The 21,146-nt window shown below is 46.0% G+C and overlaps 1 protein-coding gene across 1 annotated transcript in view; it reads right to left on the reverse strand.

Moving 5' to 3' along the window:
- The window catches only part of RAMP1 (receptor activity modifying protein 1), a 152,904-nt gene that overhangs the window by 88,319 nt on the left and 43,439 nt on the right, over positions 1 to 21,146 (reverse strand). The window contains exon 2 of the mRNA XM_038420943.2: positions 9,935 to 10,073. Within this exon, the coding sequence (XP_038276871.1) occupies positions 9,935 to 10,073 (139 nt within the window). The remainder of the gene's footprint in view (positions 1 to 9,934; positions 10,074 to 21,146) is intronic.

Here is a 21,146-nt window from a genome sequence, read left to right on the forward strand (position 1 = left end):
TTTTATAGATGGACACTATATTTGCCTCCTTCTAGTTCTCTGGAATCTCTCCTGTCTTCCATGAGTTTTTGAAGATAAATCGCTAATGGCTCAGATATCGCCTCAGTCAGCTCCTTGAGTATTCCAGGGTAGATTTCATCAGGCCCTGTGGATTTAAAAGTTACTTAGACAAATTAGGTGTCTTCAACTTGTTCTTTCCTATTTTAGTCTCATATCCTACCTCATTTTCACTGGCATTCACTATGTTAGACATCCGATTTTTTTGATGAAAATTGAAACAAAAAAGTCATTGAGCTCTTCTTCCATTTCCACATTTTCTGTTATTGTCTTTTCCCGTCAATGAGTAATGGGCCTACCCTGTCAGTGGTCTTCCTCTTGCTTTTCATGTATTTATATATTATCCTTTATGTTTCTAGCTAGTTTGATCTCATTTTGTGCCTTGGCCTTTCTAAGTTTGCTCCTACATGCTTCTGTTGTTGTTTTTTATATTCATTCTTCATAATTTGACCTGGTTTCCACTTTTTCTTGGACCCTTTTTTGAGTTTCAGACCATTGAAGATCTCCTGGTTAAGCCAGGGTGATCTCTTGCCATACTTGCTGTCTTTTCTATGGAGTTGGATAGTTTGCTCTTGTGCCCTGAATAATGTCTCTTTGAAAAATTGCCAACTCTCTTAAACTGCTTTTCTCTTTAGACTTGCTTCTCATGGGATCTTACCAACCAAATCCTGAGTTTGTGAACATCTGCCTTCTTGAAATCCATTATCTTTCTTCTGCTGTTTTCCCTCCTATCATTCCATGATCACTTTCACCCAAAGTGCCTTTCACTTTCAAATTCTCAACTAGTTCCTCCCTATTGTCAAAATCAAATCTAGAACAGTTGCTTTCTCCGCCTTCTAAAATAAAAAAGTCTCCAACATAGGTGCCAACTTCCCCTCTTTCACGTAGGTGCTCAATCCCCCCGGCTCCGCCCCCATTTCACTCCTTCCTTGAGGCCCTGCCCCTTCCCCACCCCCATTCCAACCCCTGTTTGGTGGCGACTGGCCGGGAAACGATGTGAGGTAGGCGGAGGAGCGGGGATGTGGACGGTGGGGCGGGGGGGAGGGGAACTTGGCTGCAAGCCCTGGAGCACCCACGGAGTTGGCACCTATGGTCTCCAATACATTCCAAGAACTTGTTGGATAATCGGTACCCTGCTGTGTTATTTTCCCAATAGATGTCTGCATAGTTGAAGTCTCCCATCACCACCAAGTCCTGTGCTTTGGATGAGTGTTAGTTGTTAAGAAAAAAATCTCATCCACCTCTTCTTTCAGGCTAGGTGGTCTATAGTAGGCCCTTACCATGACATCACCCTTGTTTTTGACCCCTTTTATCTTTACCCAAAGACTTTCAACAAGTATGTCTCCTATTTCCATCTCAACGTCAGTGAAAGTGTATTCATCTTTGATACACAAGGCAACACCTCCTCCTTTTCTAACCTGACTGAGGTGTCAAAAGAAGAAGTTTTGGAACAAATTGATAAAATTAAACAGTATTATGTCACCAGGACCAGATGATATTCACTCAAGAGTTCTGAAGGAACTCAATTATGAAAATACAGAACTTCTAAGTGTTCTATGTAACCTATCACTTAAATCAGCTTCTGTACCAGATGACTGAAGAATAGCTCATAGGACACCAATTTTTTTTTTAAAAGGTTCCAGAGTTGATCCTGGCAGTTACAGGCCAGTAAGCCTAACTTCAATACCTGGCAAACTGGTTGAAACTATAGTAAAAAACAGAATTATCAGACACATAGATGAACACGATTTGTTGGGGAAGTGGTCAACACAGCTTTTGTAAAGGAAAATCATGCCTCATTAATATATTAGAATTTTTAAGGGGGGTCAACAAACTTGTGGACAAGGGTGATCCAGTAGGTATGGTGTACTTGGACTTTCAGAAAGCCTTTGACAAGGTCCCTCACCAAAGACTCTTAAGCAAAGTAAGCTGTCATGGGATAAAAGGGAAGTTCCTCTTACAAATCAGTCACTGGTTAAAAAACAGGAAACAAAGGGCAGGAATAAATGGTCAGGTTTCAGAATGGAGAGAGGTAATTAGTGGTGTCCCTCAGGGATCTGTACTGGGATCGGTATGTTCAACATATTCACAAGGGATCTGGAAAAAGGGGTAAACAGTGAAGTGGCAAAATTCACAGACAAAACAAAATTACTCAAGATAGTGAAATCCAAAGCAGACTGTAAAGAGTTACAAATGATTCTCAGGAAAAACTGGGTGACTGGGCAACAAAATGACAGATGAAATTCAATGTTGATAAATGCAAAGTAATGCACAATAGAAAACATAATCCCATAATTCCAAAACAATGGGATCTAAATTAGCCGATATTATGAGAGGGAGAGATATCTTGGAGTCATTGTGGGTAGTTCTCTGAAAACATCCGATCAATATGCAGCAGCAGTCAAAAAAGCTAACCCAATGTGAAGAACCATTAGGAAAGGGATATATAATAAGACAGAAAATATCATAATGCCACTATGATACGCCCATACCTTGAATATTGCATATAACAGTGATTACCCCATCTCAAAAAAGACACATTGGATTTGGAAAAGGTACAGAGAAGGGCAACAAAAGTGATTAAGGGGAAGGAACAACTTTCTTCTGAAGAGAAATTAATAAGAATGGGACTTTTCAGCTTGGAAAAGAGACAACTAAAGGGAGATATGATAGAGGTCTATAAAATCATGACTGGTGTGGAAAAAGTAAATAAGCAAGTATGATTTACTCCTTCTCATAATAATTTAATTGGGTGACCCCTAATTATTGTATCAGGCAGCAGGTTTAAAACAAACAAAAGGAAGTATTTCTTCACACAATGCACAGTCACATCTGGAACTTGTCGGCAGGGGATGTTGTGAAGGCCAAGACTATGACAGGGTTCAAAAAAGAACTAGGTAAGTTCATGGAGGATAGGTCCATCAATGGCTATTAGCCAGAATGGGCAGGGATGCAACCGCATGCTCTAGGTGTCCTAGCCTCCGACTGCCAGAAGCTGGGAGTGGATGATAGGGGATGAATAAAATGGTTACTCACCTTTTTGTAACTGTTGTTCATCGAGACGTGTTGTTCATATCTATTCCAGTTAGGTGTGCGTGCGCATGCCACGTGCATAGATGTCGGAAACTTTTTCCCTAGCAGCTACCCATAGGGCTGGCTGTGGAGCCCCCTGGAGCGGCACCGATATGGTGCTCTATACATGACCCTGTCAGCCCGACCCCCCTTCAGTTCCTTCTTGCCGGCTACTCCAACAAAAGGGAAGGTGGGGGGGAATGGAATAGATATGAGCAACACATCTCGAAGAACAACAGTTACAAAAAGGTGAATGGTTTCAGAGTAGCAGCCATGTTAGTCTGTATTCGCAAAAAGAAAAGGAGTACTTGTGGCACCTTAGAGACTAACAAATTTATTTGAGCATAAGCTTTCGTGAGCTACAGCTCACTTCATCGGATGCATTTGGTGGAAAATACAGTGGGCAGATTTATATACACACACACACACACACACACACACACACACACACACAGAGAACATGAAACAATGGGTTTTATCATACATACTGTAAGGAGAGTGATCACTTAAGATGAGCCATCACCAGCAGCGGGGGGGGGGGGGGGAAAAGAAGGAAAATCTTTCATGGTGACAAGCAAGGTAGGCTATTTCCAGCAGTTAACAAGAACATCTGAGGAATAGTGGGGGGTGGGGTTGGGGGGGGAGAAATACCATGGGGAAATAGTTTTACTTTGTGTAATGACTCATCCATTCCCAGTCTCTATTCAAGCCTAACTTAATTGTATCCAGTTTGCAAATTAATTCCAATTCAGCTGTCTCTCATTGGAGTCTGTTAACTGTTTTTTCTTCTTCAAGTGCTTGCTCATATCAATTCCAGTTAGGTGACTCCCAAGTTTTACCTCGGAGGCAGGGTTGGAGTCAAGGAATTGCAGACTGGAGAACCGCCCTGCCGAAGGCCACATCATCGTGGGATTGGTGGACGATGGCATAGTGCAACGTGAAACCAAAGCCCATGCGGAGGGGTACGTGTGCCAGGAAGGCTGCTGACGAGGCCTGAGCCCTCGTGGAATGAGCTGTGACAACAGGCGGAGAGACCTTCGCTAAGTCATAACAAGTACGAATACACGCCGTGATCCAGGAGGACATCCACTGGGAAGAGACCGGCAAACCTTTCATCCGCTCCGTTAGAGAGACAAACAACTGGGTTGTTTTCCGGAACGGCTTCGTTCGGTCTATGTAGAAGGCAAGCACCCTTCTAATATCCAGTGAATGCAGCTGCTGCTCACGGAGGGTGGCGTATGGCTTTGGATAGAAAACCAGCAGGAAAGTATCCTGGCTAACATGGAAGCAGGACACGACTTTTGGTAGGAAGGCTGGGTGAGGCCTAAGCTGCACCTTGTCCTTATGAAAGATGGTATGGGGGGGGCTCACATGTGAGGGCTCGTAGTTCAGAAACGCATCGTGCTGAAGTGATGGCCACTAGGAAGGCAACCTTCCAGGAGAGGTAGAGGAGCAAGCATGAAGCTAGCGGCTCAAAGGGAGGACCCATGAGACAAGATAGGACTAAATTGAGCTGCCAGGCAGGGACAGGGGGCTTCAGCAGGGGATGGATCTTTTCTAGTCCTTTTAGGAAATTTCCCACGATAGGGTGTGCAAACACTGAGCGCCTGGAAATGCCCGGGTGAAATGCCTAAATAGCCGCAAGGTGAACCTTAAGAGAACCAAATGCCAGGTGCTGATCTTTCAGGTGCACCAAATAGTCCAGGATGCACGGAACTGAAGCCTGGAGTGGGAGTACCTGCCATTGGGCACACCAGATAGAAAACCTTTTCCACTTTGCTTTGTAAGTGGTTCTGGTAGAAGGCTTGCGGCTTTCAAGGAGCACCTGCCTCACCAGGTCCAAACAGGAGAGCTCTGCTTGGTTCAACCATGGATCCTCCAGGCCATGAGGTGAAGTGACTGAAGGTCAGGATGGAGGAGGCAACCAAGATTCTGCAAGATGAGGTCAGAAGTGAGAGGTAGGCAAATTGGTGACCGGATCGATAGGTCCATGAGGGTGGGATACCAGCACTGGTGAGGCCAAGCTGGGGCCACCAGGATAACGTCCGCCTTGTCCCTGCAGACCTTGACAAGCACCTTGTGGATGAGAGGAAATGGTGATAAGGCGTAGTAGTTGACCAGACCATGGGATCAGGAAGGTGTCCACAATTGAGCCCGGGCTGTGAGCCCGGAAAGAGCAAAAGGTTGGGCACTTCCTGTTGGCCTATGTGGTGAACAGGTCAATTCGGGGAAACTCCCAGCTGAGGAAGATGGAATGGATGATGTCCGATCGAATCAAACATTCGTGTGTGAGGAACTTCCTGTTCAAGCTGTCTGCCAGTACGTTCTGAATGCCCGGCTTTCAGAGGCTTAGAGAAGGATGGAGTGGGCTAAACAAAATTCCCATAGGAGGAGAGCTTCCTGGCAGAGAGGAGACGACCGGGCTCCGCCTTGCTTGTTTATGTAAAACATGGCCATGGTATTGTCCATCAATACCGCTACACAGTGGCCCTGCAAGCGGGACAGGAACACCTGGCATGCGAGGTAGATTGCCCTGAGCTCTTTGATGTTGATATACAGAGCCAGTTCCTCTACTTGCCATAGGCCCTGAGGAGTCATGCTCCCAAGATGTGCTCCCCAGCCGAGCACCTACACATCCATTACCAATGTCAGAGTGGGCTGGGGGCTAGGGGGGTGGAACGGTTCCCCAATGCTTACCATGCGGGGGTCCAGCCACCATGTAGGGAATCGAGTGTATGTCCAGACTCGGACGATACACGGATGCAAGCCACGCCTGCAGGGGCCTGAGCCACAACCTGGCATGCTGCACCACGTAGGTGCAGGATGCCATGTGGCCCAGCAGCTTGAGGCACTGTCTCACCGTGGTAGTGGGAAAGTTGCAAAGGCCAGTGACTACATGCACGAGGGCTAGACGATGGGCCTCAGGGAGGAATGCTCTCGCCTGATTTGCATCCAAGACTGCCCCAATGAACTCTATTGTTCATGTTGGGGTGAGAACAGATTTGTTGACATTCAGAATAATGCCTAAGCGGTCGAACGTGAACTGATAATGCGTCCTGTCTACTACAAAACAGAGAAAACGTCTGTCAGACAGGTTGATTGAAACGTGAAAATAAGCGTCCTTCATATCGAGGACGGCGTACCAGTCTCCCAAATCCAGGGAGGGGATGATTATGCTCAAGGAGACCGTGCGGAACTTTGGGTTGACTATGCGATTGTTGAGTTCCCTTAGGTCCAGAATGGGCCATAGAACCCCTTTGCCTTGGGAACGAGGAAGTAACATGAGTAGAAACCCTTGCCTCTTAGCTCCCGAGGTACCTCCTCCACTGCTCCTAGAGCGAGGACGGACTGGACCTCCAGGACCAGGAGTTGCTTGTGAGAGGGGTCCCTGAAGAGGGACAGGCAAGGGGGATGAGAGGGCCGGAAGGAGCAGAAGTGGATAGAATAGCTAGCCTCTAACATGCGGAGGACCCACTGGTCCGATGTAATAAGGGACCATGCACGGTAGAAGCGGGATAGACTGTTCAGGAAGGGAGGATAACTGGCCGGGATATGGACTGGTAATCCATCCTCATGTGCATCTTCAAGATGGGCGCTTAGGGCCCAAAGGGGGCTTGGACTGTCCCTGGCCCTGACGTATCTCCTCCTCCTGTGGGAGAAGTCCTGCCTGGGCCTAATGGGGAAAGACAGCTGCTGCGTGGGCTGGGGCTTAAACAGCTTTCTTTGAGTCGCCGGGGTATGCATGCCTAGAGTCTTAACTGTGTTCCTTGAATCTTTCAGGCTATGCAACCTAGAGTTGGTCTGTTCAGCGAAGAGCCCCTGACCATCAAACGGAAGACCTTGGATAGTTTGCTGAACTTCTGGTGGGAGACCCGAGGACTGAAGCCAGGCGTTATGCCGCATGGCGATACCAGATGCCAGTGTACGCGCTGCCACGTCCGCAGCATCCAGGGAGCCTTGAAGAGCAGTCCGGGCCACTAGTCTGCCCTCCTCAGCAATGGCTCCCAGCTCCTGCCGAGAATCAGATGGGAGGAGCTCCTTGAACTTTAGGATAGCAGACCAGGAATTATAGCTGTATCTGCTAAGGATCGTGAGCTGATTAGCGATCAACAGGGAGAGGCCACTGGTAGAATAAACCTTTCTCCCAAAGAGGTCCAGATGTTTCACGTCCCTTGATTTAGGGGCAGGCCCCTGCTGATCCTGTCTTTCTTTTTCGTTTACCACCACCAGGGAGCATGGGGGGGCGGGATGGATAAAGAGGTATCTGTACCCTTAAGTGGGGACAAAGTACTTTCTTTCAGCCCCTGTGGCCATGGGGGGAATGGAGGCAGGAATTTGCCAGATTGTTTTGGCATTTGACTGAATGGACTTTATAGAGAGCAGTTGCACCCTACAGGGCCCTTCTGGTGTCAGAATGTCCACCATGGGGTCCTCTTTTTCTAGGACCTCCTCCACCTGGAGATTCATGTTTTAGGCCACTCACTGTAGGTGTTCCTGCAGGGCCCGGTAGTCCATGGGTGGGGGGCCAGATGCGGATGTACCCGCCACCGCCTCATCAGGAGAAGACGAGGAGGAGGTAACCAGCAGAATTGGGTCCAAGACAGCCCCTTGGTCACTGGTTCTGGTTCCTCCTGAGTACCAGGTGTAGCCTCCACTGGGGGTGGGGCTGGATCCAGGGTTTGTGTGGGGTGCGGAGGACGACTGATGGGAATACAGGACCCAGAATGAGATGGCGGAGGGACCCCTGGAGGGCGCCCTGGGCTTGGTGGTACTCCCAGGGAGTCCAGAACTGCCACTAGGGTTGCCAGTGGGGTGCTGAAGAGTCCTGTCCGAGACTGCCCTGACCTGATCGGGGTGCCTCCAATGCTCCCGATGCCCTTACCTGACCTGGGGGAGGGTGACTGGGAGCAGGACGGCCAAGGAGGGGCGGTACGCTGTGCTGGGGGGGGTTCTGCGTCCCCTGACGGGCGGAATGGGTACCATGCCAAGTGGCGAGATCCAGACGGTGATTGGCGGTGCCGTTGAGGAGAGCGGTACCGGGAGATCGACCGGCTCCGAGATGTTGGACTTCGCCTCGGTGGAGAGTGGCCCCAGGAGTGCGACCACGACCGCTGCCGTGCCGGGGAATGGTGCCATGTCAGAGAGTGGTGCCGCGATGGAGAGTGGTTTCGCGAACAGTGTCGTGGAGAGGTGCAGTGTTGCGATGGGGAGCGGTGCCGCTGCGCGGATTGGTGTCATTTCGAGCGGTGCGTGGGGTCTCAGACTTTGACCTAGACCTCGAGCAGGACCATGACCTGTCAGCCAATGACCACCTCGAGCGGGAGCGGCTCCGAGGATCGGGGCTGCGAGTCCAGTGCCGCAAGTCAGACAGACACGGAGCACCAATCCCATCATTCCATGGGCATCCTACTACATTGCCAGCTGCTTTTCAACTGAAGTGTGTGTGTGGGGGGGGAAAAGAGTGTGTGTGTGTGTAGGGGGACAGACAGTGCATCTCTCACACACACTCACACACACACACACGCACGCACGCCTCTGTGTTCAACAGCACAAGCATTCCACATTAATGGTTTACTCTGTGTCCCAGAGCAAATCAGCCCAGCATGCAAGGGCTGTCAGAAACAGAGCTTTGAAAGGGGAGGGGTGCATGCCTCCAGGGCAGCCGAGTTCAAAACAACGAGCAAAGCGGCCACTTGGGACAGCTCCGGAGGCCAATTACAGCGCAGCAAGCAATCAAGTGTCTACACTGGCAATAGAGCACCGGAGCCGCTGCGCTTTAAAGCTTACGACTGTCGTCGAGGTGGGTTTTTTGCAGCGCTGCAGCTGAGGAGTTTCTGTGCAAAGTGGCTTGGCAGCGTGTACATGTCTGCAGTTTGAGTGCAAAAAGCAGCTTTGCTGCGCAGAAACTTGCCAGTGTAGGCAAGCCCTAAGTGTAAAACTCACCTCTTCGGCCAAGCCTCCCAGCAATAGCTCAAACACATTCCAGACATCATCCATTTTATTCTATTTTAACATAAATCAGCATCTTCAGGCCTATCCCCTACTGGCAGAAAGGAGAGCGAGAGAAAGAGACAGACAAACCGACCAACATAATTGTCGATACACTTATTCCTGTCAGTGACAGGCAGCAGAGTAAGAACATAAGAATGGCCCTACTGGGTCAGACCAAAGGTCCATCCAGCCCAGTATCCTGTCTTCTGACAGTGGCCAGTGCCAGGTGCCCCAGAGGGAATGAACAGAACAGGTCATCATCAAGTGATCCATCCCCTGTGGTTCATTCTCAGCTTCTGGCAAATAAATACGTTCAGAAAAGCATGCAAGATATTTCTCTCAAGCAGTGATGGGAAAATAGGCTCCAATATGCAATGCCTTGAAGTGAGTCCCTGGAAACTGAAACAAGTTGCAAAGCAGTGTGAAATACAATCCGTGAACCTATCACAGCGCCCTGCTGCCTGTTGTTCAGAAGCACTGTTCGGAATGACGTCGGGTAATATTATTACGCTACATCAGTTCGCTCACAGCTGCACTGTAATGATAACACGATCTTCCGTAGTGCAGTGGATAAACACTGCCCCAGTCACACTGGACAATGCATGGTGTGATCAGCTTCCCATGGAAGCATGCTACTCACACAATATTATGATAGGCACTAGTACTAAACCCTAAGCTCAATAGCTTGAAAACAAGACCCTGTGGGTAGCTGAGGCAGGCTGGCAGTTCTTTCGCTGGTCACCAGGTCTCTGGCCAGGACACCTTGCTTTGTTATATCAGAAAGGGCTGGAGACAATAGCAACAAGACACTCACCCTACTGTCTCATCCCAGTCACACCATAGCTTCTGCCCTATCACCTCCATGTCAAATTTAAACTGGTTTAGGCAGTAATCCTGGATCAGCTGGCCATAGTCTGCGTCATGGCACGCGGTGACCACGATAAAGTGATGGGCTGAAAGAGAGAAAATGAACAAGGTTGGGTTGGCTTTAATGGTCCGATTTATTGGCACTGAAAATATTGTCATCAAATCTTTCCTTCTCCCAACTCCCCAGCCCAGATTCTCAAAGGTGTTTAGGTACCTAACTCCTTGGCCTTTTCTCCCTTCTCTGGGGTACAAACCACCTCCTGCTTAGCAGTAAGGCCAGGTAGGTCCTGCACTTCCTCAGAGTTTGCCTGCCAACTCCCTTCATTCTTCTGCCAATAGCAATTATAATTCCACTGACATAAACCAGCTGACTAATATGTCAGGAAGCCTCCCTTCTGCTCTGTGTCCATGTAACTAGAGTATCATCAGCATCCCTTTTCTCAGTAGAATCCTTCCATACCAGATCCCCTGCACAATGCTGCAGCCTCATAAATGGCCCATCCAACCTCCCACGCAATCCTCATTAGAAAAGAATGGCAAATACTGCTCTGCCAAGGACTATACTCGGCTCTCCTCTCCAAACATGACAGTTCCAGAGGAGGAGCCAGTATCTGGATGACAGGATTCCACTTTTTGTGCATGTTAACGAATTATTGTCCATTAGCAGCTCTCAAGCTGGACACACAAACTTAGCAGCCATGTGGTCCCCACACGGGAGCCTATATATAGAAACAGCTCCCAAGGCCTAGAAAGACTATGGGAAGAACATATAAATTGACATAGAAAAAGACCAGTACATTTTATCTATTCCAAAAGCCTTTTTGTAGCACTGGGCTATTCAAAGAAAGGTATAAATATCTCCCATGAAGTATCCAATAGTGCAATCTTATACTGCAGCGGTTAAGTTTCTTCCTGAGTCCATCCACAGATGAATTTATGCGTTGACACATGAGGATTGATAGCCCTTGCCATTTTTATCCTATCTACTTTATAATAGCAGCAGATGCTAGAATAATTCATAACTGTATGTCTCATCTTGTTTAGAACCTTACCAAGCTGTTTGCCTCCAGAACAGCACACAGTAAGGAGTTTTATAAATCACTCGGATACTGCATAAGAGTAGTTCCTTGAATCAATGTGAACATGTTGCTTTTCCATGACATTTATGGTGGGGGAGCCGTGTTCAGTATTTGGATGGCTACCCCAGGCTCATGGTGTGTGGCAGGAGCCAGAGAGGCTTGGTTCCAGTTTCCAAAACAGGTCACCCTTTGTTAGTCGGCCCATGATGGGAGGGTGAGTTGAACGTGGTGTGCCGACACACTCGGGGGCCTGGCCTACACTACAGAAAGTTGCCACATATGAACACGATTGTGAACGACTGAATGAAATGAGACGATGCAAATCATGACTTACAGTCAGTGCAGATCAAGCCAGTTACGACCATGTCAGCTAACTGAGAGTAAACTCACCAGGGTTAAAGGTTTGCAAATATCAGATCTGATCATGTCCTCCTGTACATAATTGCGAAGTCCAGAACAAAGGCTTTATTTCCAGGAAAAATGAGCAATGACCACCTGAAACCCAGCACTATAATGACTCAGCCCAAACCTACAGCAACACACCACAGTCTATAGCAGCCAAGGGTTTTAGTTATGAACATCAGTAACAAAACCAATCTTTTTTAATATCATTCAAAAGACCTGCACCAAATTCTTAAGTACGTACAGTTTTAGGAACAGTTTCAGCAAAAGCTTAAGCTTATGGGGAGAGTGTTGTCCTAGCAATGGAATGCTGATGTCCAGTTCTTCAGTACGTGGTGGAGAACACATGTGCTCTCAATGAAATCAGGCTCGGTTAAGTCAGATGAAACCAGGCTTGGTTAAGTCGCCATGAGAATCACAATGGGAACCTTAAGCTGAAGGATACAACTCCTGCCATGGAGTAGATGGAAGCTGTATTCAACTAATTTGACTGGGACACTAGAATTTCCAAATGAGTCTGCTTTATTATATCTTAGGCCTTCTCTAGATTGGAGATTTGCCCCAGTTACAGCCATTGGTGACCAAAGTCTGGTCCTTCCCTTGTTTTGCTGAAGACCTCAGAGAGGTTTGTGATTCAGGTTTAAAACCACTGATTTAGTTTATTATTAAAAATAATGTCTTCTGTATAAATCATAAATAACCAAGAACAAAAAGGAAGAAGACTATTCTTTCCTTCTCTGCAGGGCACCTTTAACAAACTTCTGAAGCTTTTAAATGTCCTGTTTAAAAAGCAAGGAGTGGGGGGAAAGAGAGAAATAGGATCTAATCCTGTAGCTCTCACTCAGGCAATAGGTCAAGACCCTTAACCAGCATCAATAAAGTTTCATACTTCAGTGAGATGAATGGGTTGAAGGAGAGGGCAAAGGTCATACCTCCCGAGGTGGGTGGATAAGCACATTGGGAGTTCCTGACTTTGCTTCTGCTCTGTCTGGCCTGGAGGAGGGGCCGTAGGATGTCTCTGAATACTGGTGCTGGTATTTTTCCAATAGAAAAAAAAGGATGGAAACTAAGCATGTGGTTAAAAATGCAAATTTAGCAAGGGCAGAGTATGTTGCAAAAATTGCAGAGTGAGACCTGAAAATTGCAAGACCTATGTACAATTGTCTCCTGTCCCTGACATTAAAAAAAAGCCTTTTTTCGGGGGTGGAGAGGTGAGAGAGGATGCTGCTTGGGCAAGCTAAACTGATAGAAGCCAGGCTTAAATGGATTCAAGAGATTGTCCACACACACAGCTGCGCTGCTGTAACTAAATCAGTATAAAAAGCATCCCTTTAATTAAACCACTATAACAGGGCATGGACCAGGCCTGGGAGGTTGGGACGAGAAAATGTGTAGTAATGTTACAGAGGGGAAAGAGCTCGGACTCTATGAAAAAAATTCATAGATTCATAGATTCATAGATACTAAGGTCAGAAGGGACCACTCTGATCATCTAGTCCGACCTCCTGCACAGCGCAGGCCACAGAATGTCACCCACCACTCCTATGAAAAACCTCACCCATGTCTGAGCTATTGAAGTCCTCAAATCATGGTTCAAAACTTCAAGGAGCAGAGAAGCCTCCCTCCAGTCAACCATGCCCCATGCTACAGAGGAAGGCGAAAAACCTCCAGGGCCTCTCCAATCTGCCCTGGAGGAAAACTCCCTCCTGACCCCAAACATGGCAATCAGCCAAACCCTGAGCACATGGGCAAGATTCACCAGCCAGATACCCAGGAAAGAGTTTTCTATAGTAAATCAGATCCCATCCATCTAATATCCCATCTCAGGGGATTTGGCCTATTTACCCTGAATATTTAAAGATCAATTACTTACCAAAATCCCATTATCCCATCATACCATCTCCTCCATAAACTTATCGAGTAGAATCTTAAAACCAGATAGATCTTTTGCCCCCACTGCTTCCCTTGGAAGGCTATTCCAAAACTTCACTCCTCTGATGGTTAAAAACCTTAGTCTGATTTCAAGTCTAAACTTCCTGGTGGCCAGTTTATACCCATTTGTTCTTGTGTCCACATTGGTGCTGAGCTTAAATAATTCCTCTCCCTCTCCTATATTTATCCCTCTGATATATTTAGAGAGCAATCATATCTCCCCTCAACCTTCTTTTAGTTAGGCTAAACAAGCCAAGCTCCTTAAGTCTCCTTTCATAAGACAAGTTTTCCATTCCTCGGATCATCCTAGTAGCCCTTCTCTGTACCTGCTCCAGTTTGAATTCATCCTTTTTAAACATGGGAGACCAGAACTGCACACAGTATTCTAGGTGAGGTCTCACCAGTGCCTTGTATAACGGTACTAAAACCTCCTTATCCCTACTGGAAATGCCTCTCCTGATGCATCCCAAAACCGCATTAGCTTTTTTCACAGCCATATCACATTGGCAGCTCATAGTCATCCTATGATCAACCAATACTCCAAGGTCCTTCTCCTCTTCCGTTACTTCTAATTGATGCGTCCCCAACTTATAACTAAAATTCTTGTTATTAATCCCTAAATGCATAACCTTACACTTCTCACTATTAAATTTCATCCTATTACTATTACTCCAGTTTACAAGGTCATCCAGATCCTCCTGTATAATATCCCTATCCTTCTCCGAATTGGCAATACCTCCCAGCTTTGTATCATCTGCAAACTTTATTAGCACACTCCCACTTTTTGTGCCAAGGTCAGTAACAAAAAGATTAAATAAGATTGGTCCCAAAACCGATCCCTGAGGAACTCCACTGGTAACCTCCCTCCAACCTGACAGTTCGCCTTTCAGTAGGACCCGTTGCAGTCTCCCCTTTAACCAATTCCTTATCCACCTTCTGATGTTCATATTGATCCCCATCTTCTCCAATTTAACTAATAATTCCCCATGTGGCACGGTATCAAATGCCTTACTGAAATCTAGGTAAATTAGATCCACTGCATTTCCTTTATCTAAAAAATCTGTTACCTTTTCAAAAAAGGAGATTAGGTTGGTTTGGCACGATCTACCTTTTGTAAAACCATGTTGTATTTTGTCCCATTTACCATTGACTTCAATGTCCTTAACTAATTTCTCCTTCAAAATTTTTTCCAGGACCTTGCATACTACACAGATGTCAAACTAACTGGCCTGTAATTACCCGGATCACTTTTTTTTCCCCTTTCTTAAAAATAGGAACTATATTAGCAATTCTCCAATCATTCGGTACTATTCCTGAGTTTACAGATTCATTAAAAATTCTTGCTAATGGGCTTGCAATTTCAGGTGCCAATTCCTTTAATATTCTTGGATGAAGATTATCTGGGCCCCCCGATTTAGTCCCATTAAGCTGTTTCAGTTTCGCTTCTACCTCTGATATGGTAATATCTACCTCTATATCCTCCTTCCCATTTGTCATGCTACCATTATCCCCAAGATCCTCTTTAGCCTTATTAAAGACTGAGGCAAAGTATTTGTTTAGATATTGGGCCATGCCTAGATTATCTTTAACCTCCGCTCCATCCTCAGTGTTAAGCGGCCCCACTTCTTCCTTCTTAGTTTTCTTCTTATTTATATGGCTATAGAACCTTTTACTATTGGTTTTAATTCCCTTTGCAAGGTCCAACTCTACTCGACTTTTAGCCTCTCTGACTTTATCCCTACATCTTCTTACCTCAATTAGGTAGCTTTCCTTGCTGATCCCTCCCATCTTCCACTCCCTGTATGCTTTCTGCTTCTTCATAATCACCTCTCTAAGATGCTTGCTCATCCAGCTTGGTCTACAACTCCTTCCTATGAATTTTTTCCCCTTTCTTGGGATACAGGCTTCCGATAGCTTCTGCAGTTTTGATTTAAAGTAATCCCAGGCCTCAACTACCTTTAGATCCTTAAGTTCTTCAGTCCAATCCACTTCCCTAACTAATTTCCTTAATTTTTGAAAGTCAGCCCTTTTGAAATCAAAAACCCTAGTTGCAGATTTATTTTTGTTAATCCTTCCATTTAGTTTGAACTGAATTAGCTCATGATCACTTGAGCCAAGATTGTCCCCTACAACCATTTCTTCTATGAGGTCCTCGCTACTCACCAAAATTAAATCTAAAATGGCATCCCCTCTAGTCGGTTCAGCAACTACTTGATGAAGGAATCCATCAGCTATCGCATCTAGGAAAATCTGAGCCCTATTATTATTACTAGCACTGGTCCTCCAGTCTATATCTGGGAAGTTAAAGTCTCCCATGATCACGCAGTTTCCATTAGTATTTACTTTATTAAAAACATTAAAAAGGGCTCTATCCATATCCAAATTAGATCCCGGAGGTCTATAGCACACCCCAAGCACTATCGTAGGAGAGGCTTTACTAGTTTTCTTCCCCAATGTAATTTTTGCCCAGACAGACTCTGTCTTATCCATTGCATCGCTTCTTATTTCTTTACATTCTAACTCATCGTTGATATACAATGCTACTCCACCCCCTTTACCTTTGTTTCTGTCTTTCCTAAACAGCACATACCCTTCAATACCTGTAGTCCAGTCATGACTACTATTCCACCATGTTTCTGTTATCCCTATAATATCTGGTTTCACTTCCTGCACCAGTAGCTCTAGTTCCTCCATTTTGTTACCTAGACTCCTCGCATTGGTGTACAAACATCTTAATTTTTGCTGTTTGGCCTCGCTCACATTTTGTACCCTATTAGGCACAGTCATTCTACAGCCAGTATAACCTATTAGACTAGTATCCACACCGCCCTTGCTCCTTATATACATTCTCCTACCAATGGCTGTATCCTTTCTTACTTCATCTTCTTCCCTCTCAATGCTAAAATCTGGCGTGGAGATTTTCTGGACATCTCCCATCCATCTCCCCCCAATTCCTAGTTTAAAGCTCTCTTTATCAGTTGTGCCAGCCTCGATCCTAGAAGTCTATTTCCTTCCCTACTCAGATGAAGTCCATCCCGAGAGAACTGACCTCTGTCCGTGAATGCCTCCCAGTGGCCATACATCCCAAAGCCCTCCTTATAGCACCACTGCCTAAGCCATCTGTTGACAGTCATAATCTTGTCACACCTTTGTTGCCCTTCTCTAGGAACAGGAAGGATCCCGCTAAAGATCACCTGAGCCTCAATTTCCTTAAGCGTCTTCCCCAGCCTAGCATAGTCTCCCTTGATACTTTCCAGCGAGAATCTGGCCGTATCATTTGTTCCCACATGAAGGATAATTAGGGGATTCTTTCCCGCTCCCTTGAGGATCCTTTTCAACCTCAGGTCTACATCCCATATCTTAGCACCCGGAAGATAGCACACCCTTCTATTCTCAGGATCAGCTCTAGTTACAGGCCTGTCTATTCTTCTCAATAAAGAGTCCCCGATCACATAGACCTGCCTTTTCCTGGTGACAGTGCTATTCTCCAGTCTCTCCCCTGTTCCCTCTGGCTGCAAGTTCTTTCCATTCCTGTTTTCCCTTACAATTTTCTTCAACCCATCCTGTATCCTCCTGGGGCTCATATTTGGTGTAGTCTCCCTTGACTCTTCCCCTTTTTCTATAGGGCTAGCCTCTCTTCTCTTCTTCCTTACCCTTCCACCTTCAGCGACTACCTGCTGAGCCCCTTCTTCATTTTCCAACTCTGCAAACCTGTTCCTAAGCTCTATTTCTCCTGCACTAGCCTGTCTTTTTCTCTGCCTGGTTCTTTGAGTCACATGTTTCCACTGACCACTTTCATCATCCAGTCTCCCCTCAAAATTCCCCAGCCCTGCTTCCATCTGCAAGTCTGAGCTTTTCCCTTCAGATACCTCATATCTTTGCTCCATCATCTGCTCAAACCCCTTCCTAAACTCAACCAGACTTTCCACCTGCATCTCCAAACCTCGGATCTTTTCCTCCATCAGCTCTATCAGACGGCATTTCATGCAGACAAAACTCTTACCGGTTCCCCCCTCCAGGATCATGTACATACCACAGCTTCCACATCCAGTCATCCTCAATGTGTCTTTCACTGCAGGAGTCACTCCCACAGCTGCCTCTGTATCTGTCATCTCCTTCCCACCTAAATCCTGTTAATCTGGGAAACACAAGCCACACCAAAAAGACCACCCCCCCAGCAAAAGCAAACCCCAAACAAGCACCACAATACAAACTCAAACTCCCCTGTTTAGAGCTCTGTTTGCTAGCTCCTGTGCCGCTGCAGCTGTCTGTGCCGCTGGCTACCTTTATAGGGCCCCTAGTCAGAAGCCCCACCCCCTAGGCAGGGCTCAGCTGCTCTCTCAGCACAAAGCCCCACCCCCTAATCAGGCTCAGCTGCTCTCCCAGCACAAAACCCCTACACACACACAAAGACAAATACTAAAAATACAAAACCAAGTACAACTACCTTCTCCTCCAACAGAACTCCCACTCAAACTCCCCTGTTTAGAGCTCGGTTTGCTAGCTCCTGTGCCGCTGCAGCTGTCTGTGCCGCTGCCTGACTGGCTGGCTACCTTTATAGGTAAATTATAAAAATTTACCTTTATAGGTAAATTATATAAAATTAATATAGGCCCTCTGAGCATGATGCTGGCAGACCAGATGCCAGCTCCTGCCAAGGCCCCTAGGCCTCACTGACCACTGACAGATGCATAGCTGGAAACCAGTCTGGCTCACCTGTGTTAGTATAGTTAAAATAGGTATTTATTAGGTTTATAAAAATGTGTTTAGACGTTATGAAATGCTTTTGAGTTGCTGCATGCATTAATCTCACTTATAATTAGGGCCCTATCAAATTCACGGTCCATTTTGGTCAATTTCACAGTCACAGGACTTTTAAAAATTTAAATTTAATGATTTCAGCTATTTAAATGTGAAATTTCATAATTGTTGGGGTCCCGACCCAAAAAGGAGTTGTGGAGGGGTCACAAGGTTATTGTAGGGAGGTTGTGGTTTCTCCTACCCTTACATCCCAGTTGTGAGCCACTCCAGACAGCTTGACACTGAGCATGCTCGGAAATGATTTACTAATTGATAACAAATTTCCTTCTCTCAAAACCACTCATCTTGATCTGAGCTGTGGAAGAACTTGTTGACTGCTGTGTCTACCTGTTCCAACAGTATTCCAACCCAGATGGCACAGGCACGTGAAATCAGCCCACAGATATCTGTTATTCAGTGGCAGATTGTTAGCATAAATTGATGTAGCTCTGTGGAGGGTAGTATCATGCAGAAGGAAAGATGCAGAGTATTGTGATACCGTGCACACAGGGACTGAGGATGCAGCCAGACGTGCTGGGTGAACAAAGAGGAAGAAGGTTGTAGAGAGACATAATTGGTGGAGGGAAAGGCCGGGAGCTCAGGTATGAGGAAAGCAGGATTAACACAACCAAAGAAGAATAAAATGCAGTCATGTAAGCCAGGTCAGCATCGCTTTAGACAGGGCAGGAGGGATATCTCAGTGCTTTGAGCATTGGCCTGCTAAACCCAGGGTTGTCAGTTGAATCCTTGAGGGAGCCATTTAGGGATCTGGGGCAAAAATTGGAGATTGGTCCTTTGAGCAGGGGGTTGGACGAGATGACCGCCTGAGGTCCCTTCCAACCCTGATATTCTATGATCTGTTGCTGACCTTTTTAAATCTTCACTGGGGTGCTGTGGCTTCTCCGAGAGAGACATTCTGCTGAGATCTCCATTCCTCAGCCTGAATGGGGAGAGGCACATCATGGGAAGTCCAAAGCCATTTTCAGGGTGGCTGCGCAGAATATAATTCTGTCACAGTTTGGAACTGCACGTCTCCAGGCAGGGTGGTGGGGCTGGGCCTGTACACTAACTCCTACAGCCCCGCCAGGCAAGGCACTGCACTGCTCCATGTTCACGCCCAGCAGCTGTGGGTGAACCATCCATTTTTAAATCAAAACAGCCTCTGGGGCTATCAATTTGCTGCAAACAGGACAGCCATTCACACTGCTGCTGGGCTGGGAGCATTCAAACAACTTCTTGTTCACTTTGACTGAGAACAATAATATATTTACTATGTACAACCACAAAGCGGCAGCTTAACGGTGAAATCATCTTACCATAGAAATTTGTAAGGACACTCCACTCCAGCTTTGCTAACCAAGAGCAAGGTCTGCTAAACACAGATTTGGTAGCAAACACGGATTTGGCCTTTCCATCAAGAAAGGCAGCATCGCGATTATCAACTTAGTATCTTATACTCAACCCCTGCAGCATTTCCAGTGCAGCCGGCCAGCAGTACAAAAAGAACAAAAACAAAAATAAAAACACAACACAGCTCCAGGCTAGATGGAAGAGAAGGGAAGGAGAAAAGAAACAAGATGGGAAGAAAAGTAGTGAGATAAAAGACCTCATAGCACTGTGCTCTGCTCTGCAAAGAGGAGCAGAACAAGGAGGCTAAAAAATAGTTTGACAAGCAACCAAACTGAAGGAGGAAATGGAAAGAAGCAAAAATACAGGTGAGAGACATGCAAGACATTAAGGAAGAGAAATCAACTTAAAAATAAAGGAAGGGTATCATGAGAGCAATAGAACATGAATAGAAGGGAAGTAGACGTAAACTAAACATAGACCATGAAGCCAAGGAAAAAAAGAGATCAGCAGTAACGAAAGTAAACCGTAAATGTCTGTCCTAGGAAAAGCCAGAGAGAAGGGAAAACTGCACCAGAGTGGACAGCCAAATCATTTCATGATGGATTTGCGTGGATTACTGCAGATGGATAGGAGTGACCATCTGGTGGTTTTCTCAAGGGTGTACGCCCTAAAGCAAGCTGTGCTTTGGGGAAAAGGTAGGGAAAGAAAGAATGATAGAAACTTAAAAAAAGGAGGAGGAAGGAAAGTCAGTAAGCGGCAGAGTGGTGAAAGAATGAGAGCAAGAAACAAAATCAGCAGGGGGCACCTGCACCTTGTATGCAGGTGTCTACAAGAATATGCATCTTGTATTCAACAGGGGAGAGAGCCCATATTTTTGGCTAACAGGTTTTTTTTTTTTTAAATATAATTAGAAGCAAATCAATTCACGGTGCAAAGAATTCAGCTGTTGGAAGTAGAAGAAATAATAATGCACTTCTGAGAAAAAAATCCTCCCCCCTTACACTTTCAAGCTTGTGACTAACAACAACATTGCACTCACGCAGTGCCCTGCATCTCAGGATCTCTGAGGGCTTTGCAGACATTGACCAGGCGAGCAGATTTTGTTATATGGTCTATTCTAGATCATCTCCCCCCCCACCCTCCCCAAGGATCTGACTTTAGCTGCAGCTAAATTGTAATTCTCAACTATTGCTACATCCCACATGCTTATTGCCAGACCTTGTTTTGGTAACCCTAACATACTGATGCGCTTATTACAAAATATAATGATTATTTTAAAGATGGATTTGTCCTGCTGCTTCTGCAGATTAGCAAGTAATGCAAGCACCAGGCATTTTCAAAAATCTCTTTCTTGAGTGGTAATGGCTAATTTAGACCCTATCATTTTATACGAATCGTTGGGATGATGTTTTCCAATGTGCATTACTTTGCATTTATCAACACTGAAGGTCATCTGCCGTTCTGTTGCGCTGTCATCTAGTTTTGTGAGATCTTTTTGTAGCTCTTTGCAGTCTGCTTGGGACTTAACTATCTTAAGTAGTTTCGTATCATCTAAAAATATTGCCACCTCACTGTTGACCCCTTTTTCCAGGTCAT

This window comes from Dermochelys coriacea, chromosome 11 (genome assembly GCF_009764565.3).
Source record: "Dermochelys coriacea isolate rDerCor1 chromosome 11, rDerCor1.pri.v4, whole genome shotgun sequence".
Classification (NCBI taxonomy): domain Eukaryota; kingdom Metazoa; phylum Chordata; order Testudines; family Dermochelyidae; genus Dermochelys; species Dermochelys coriacea.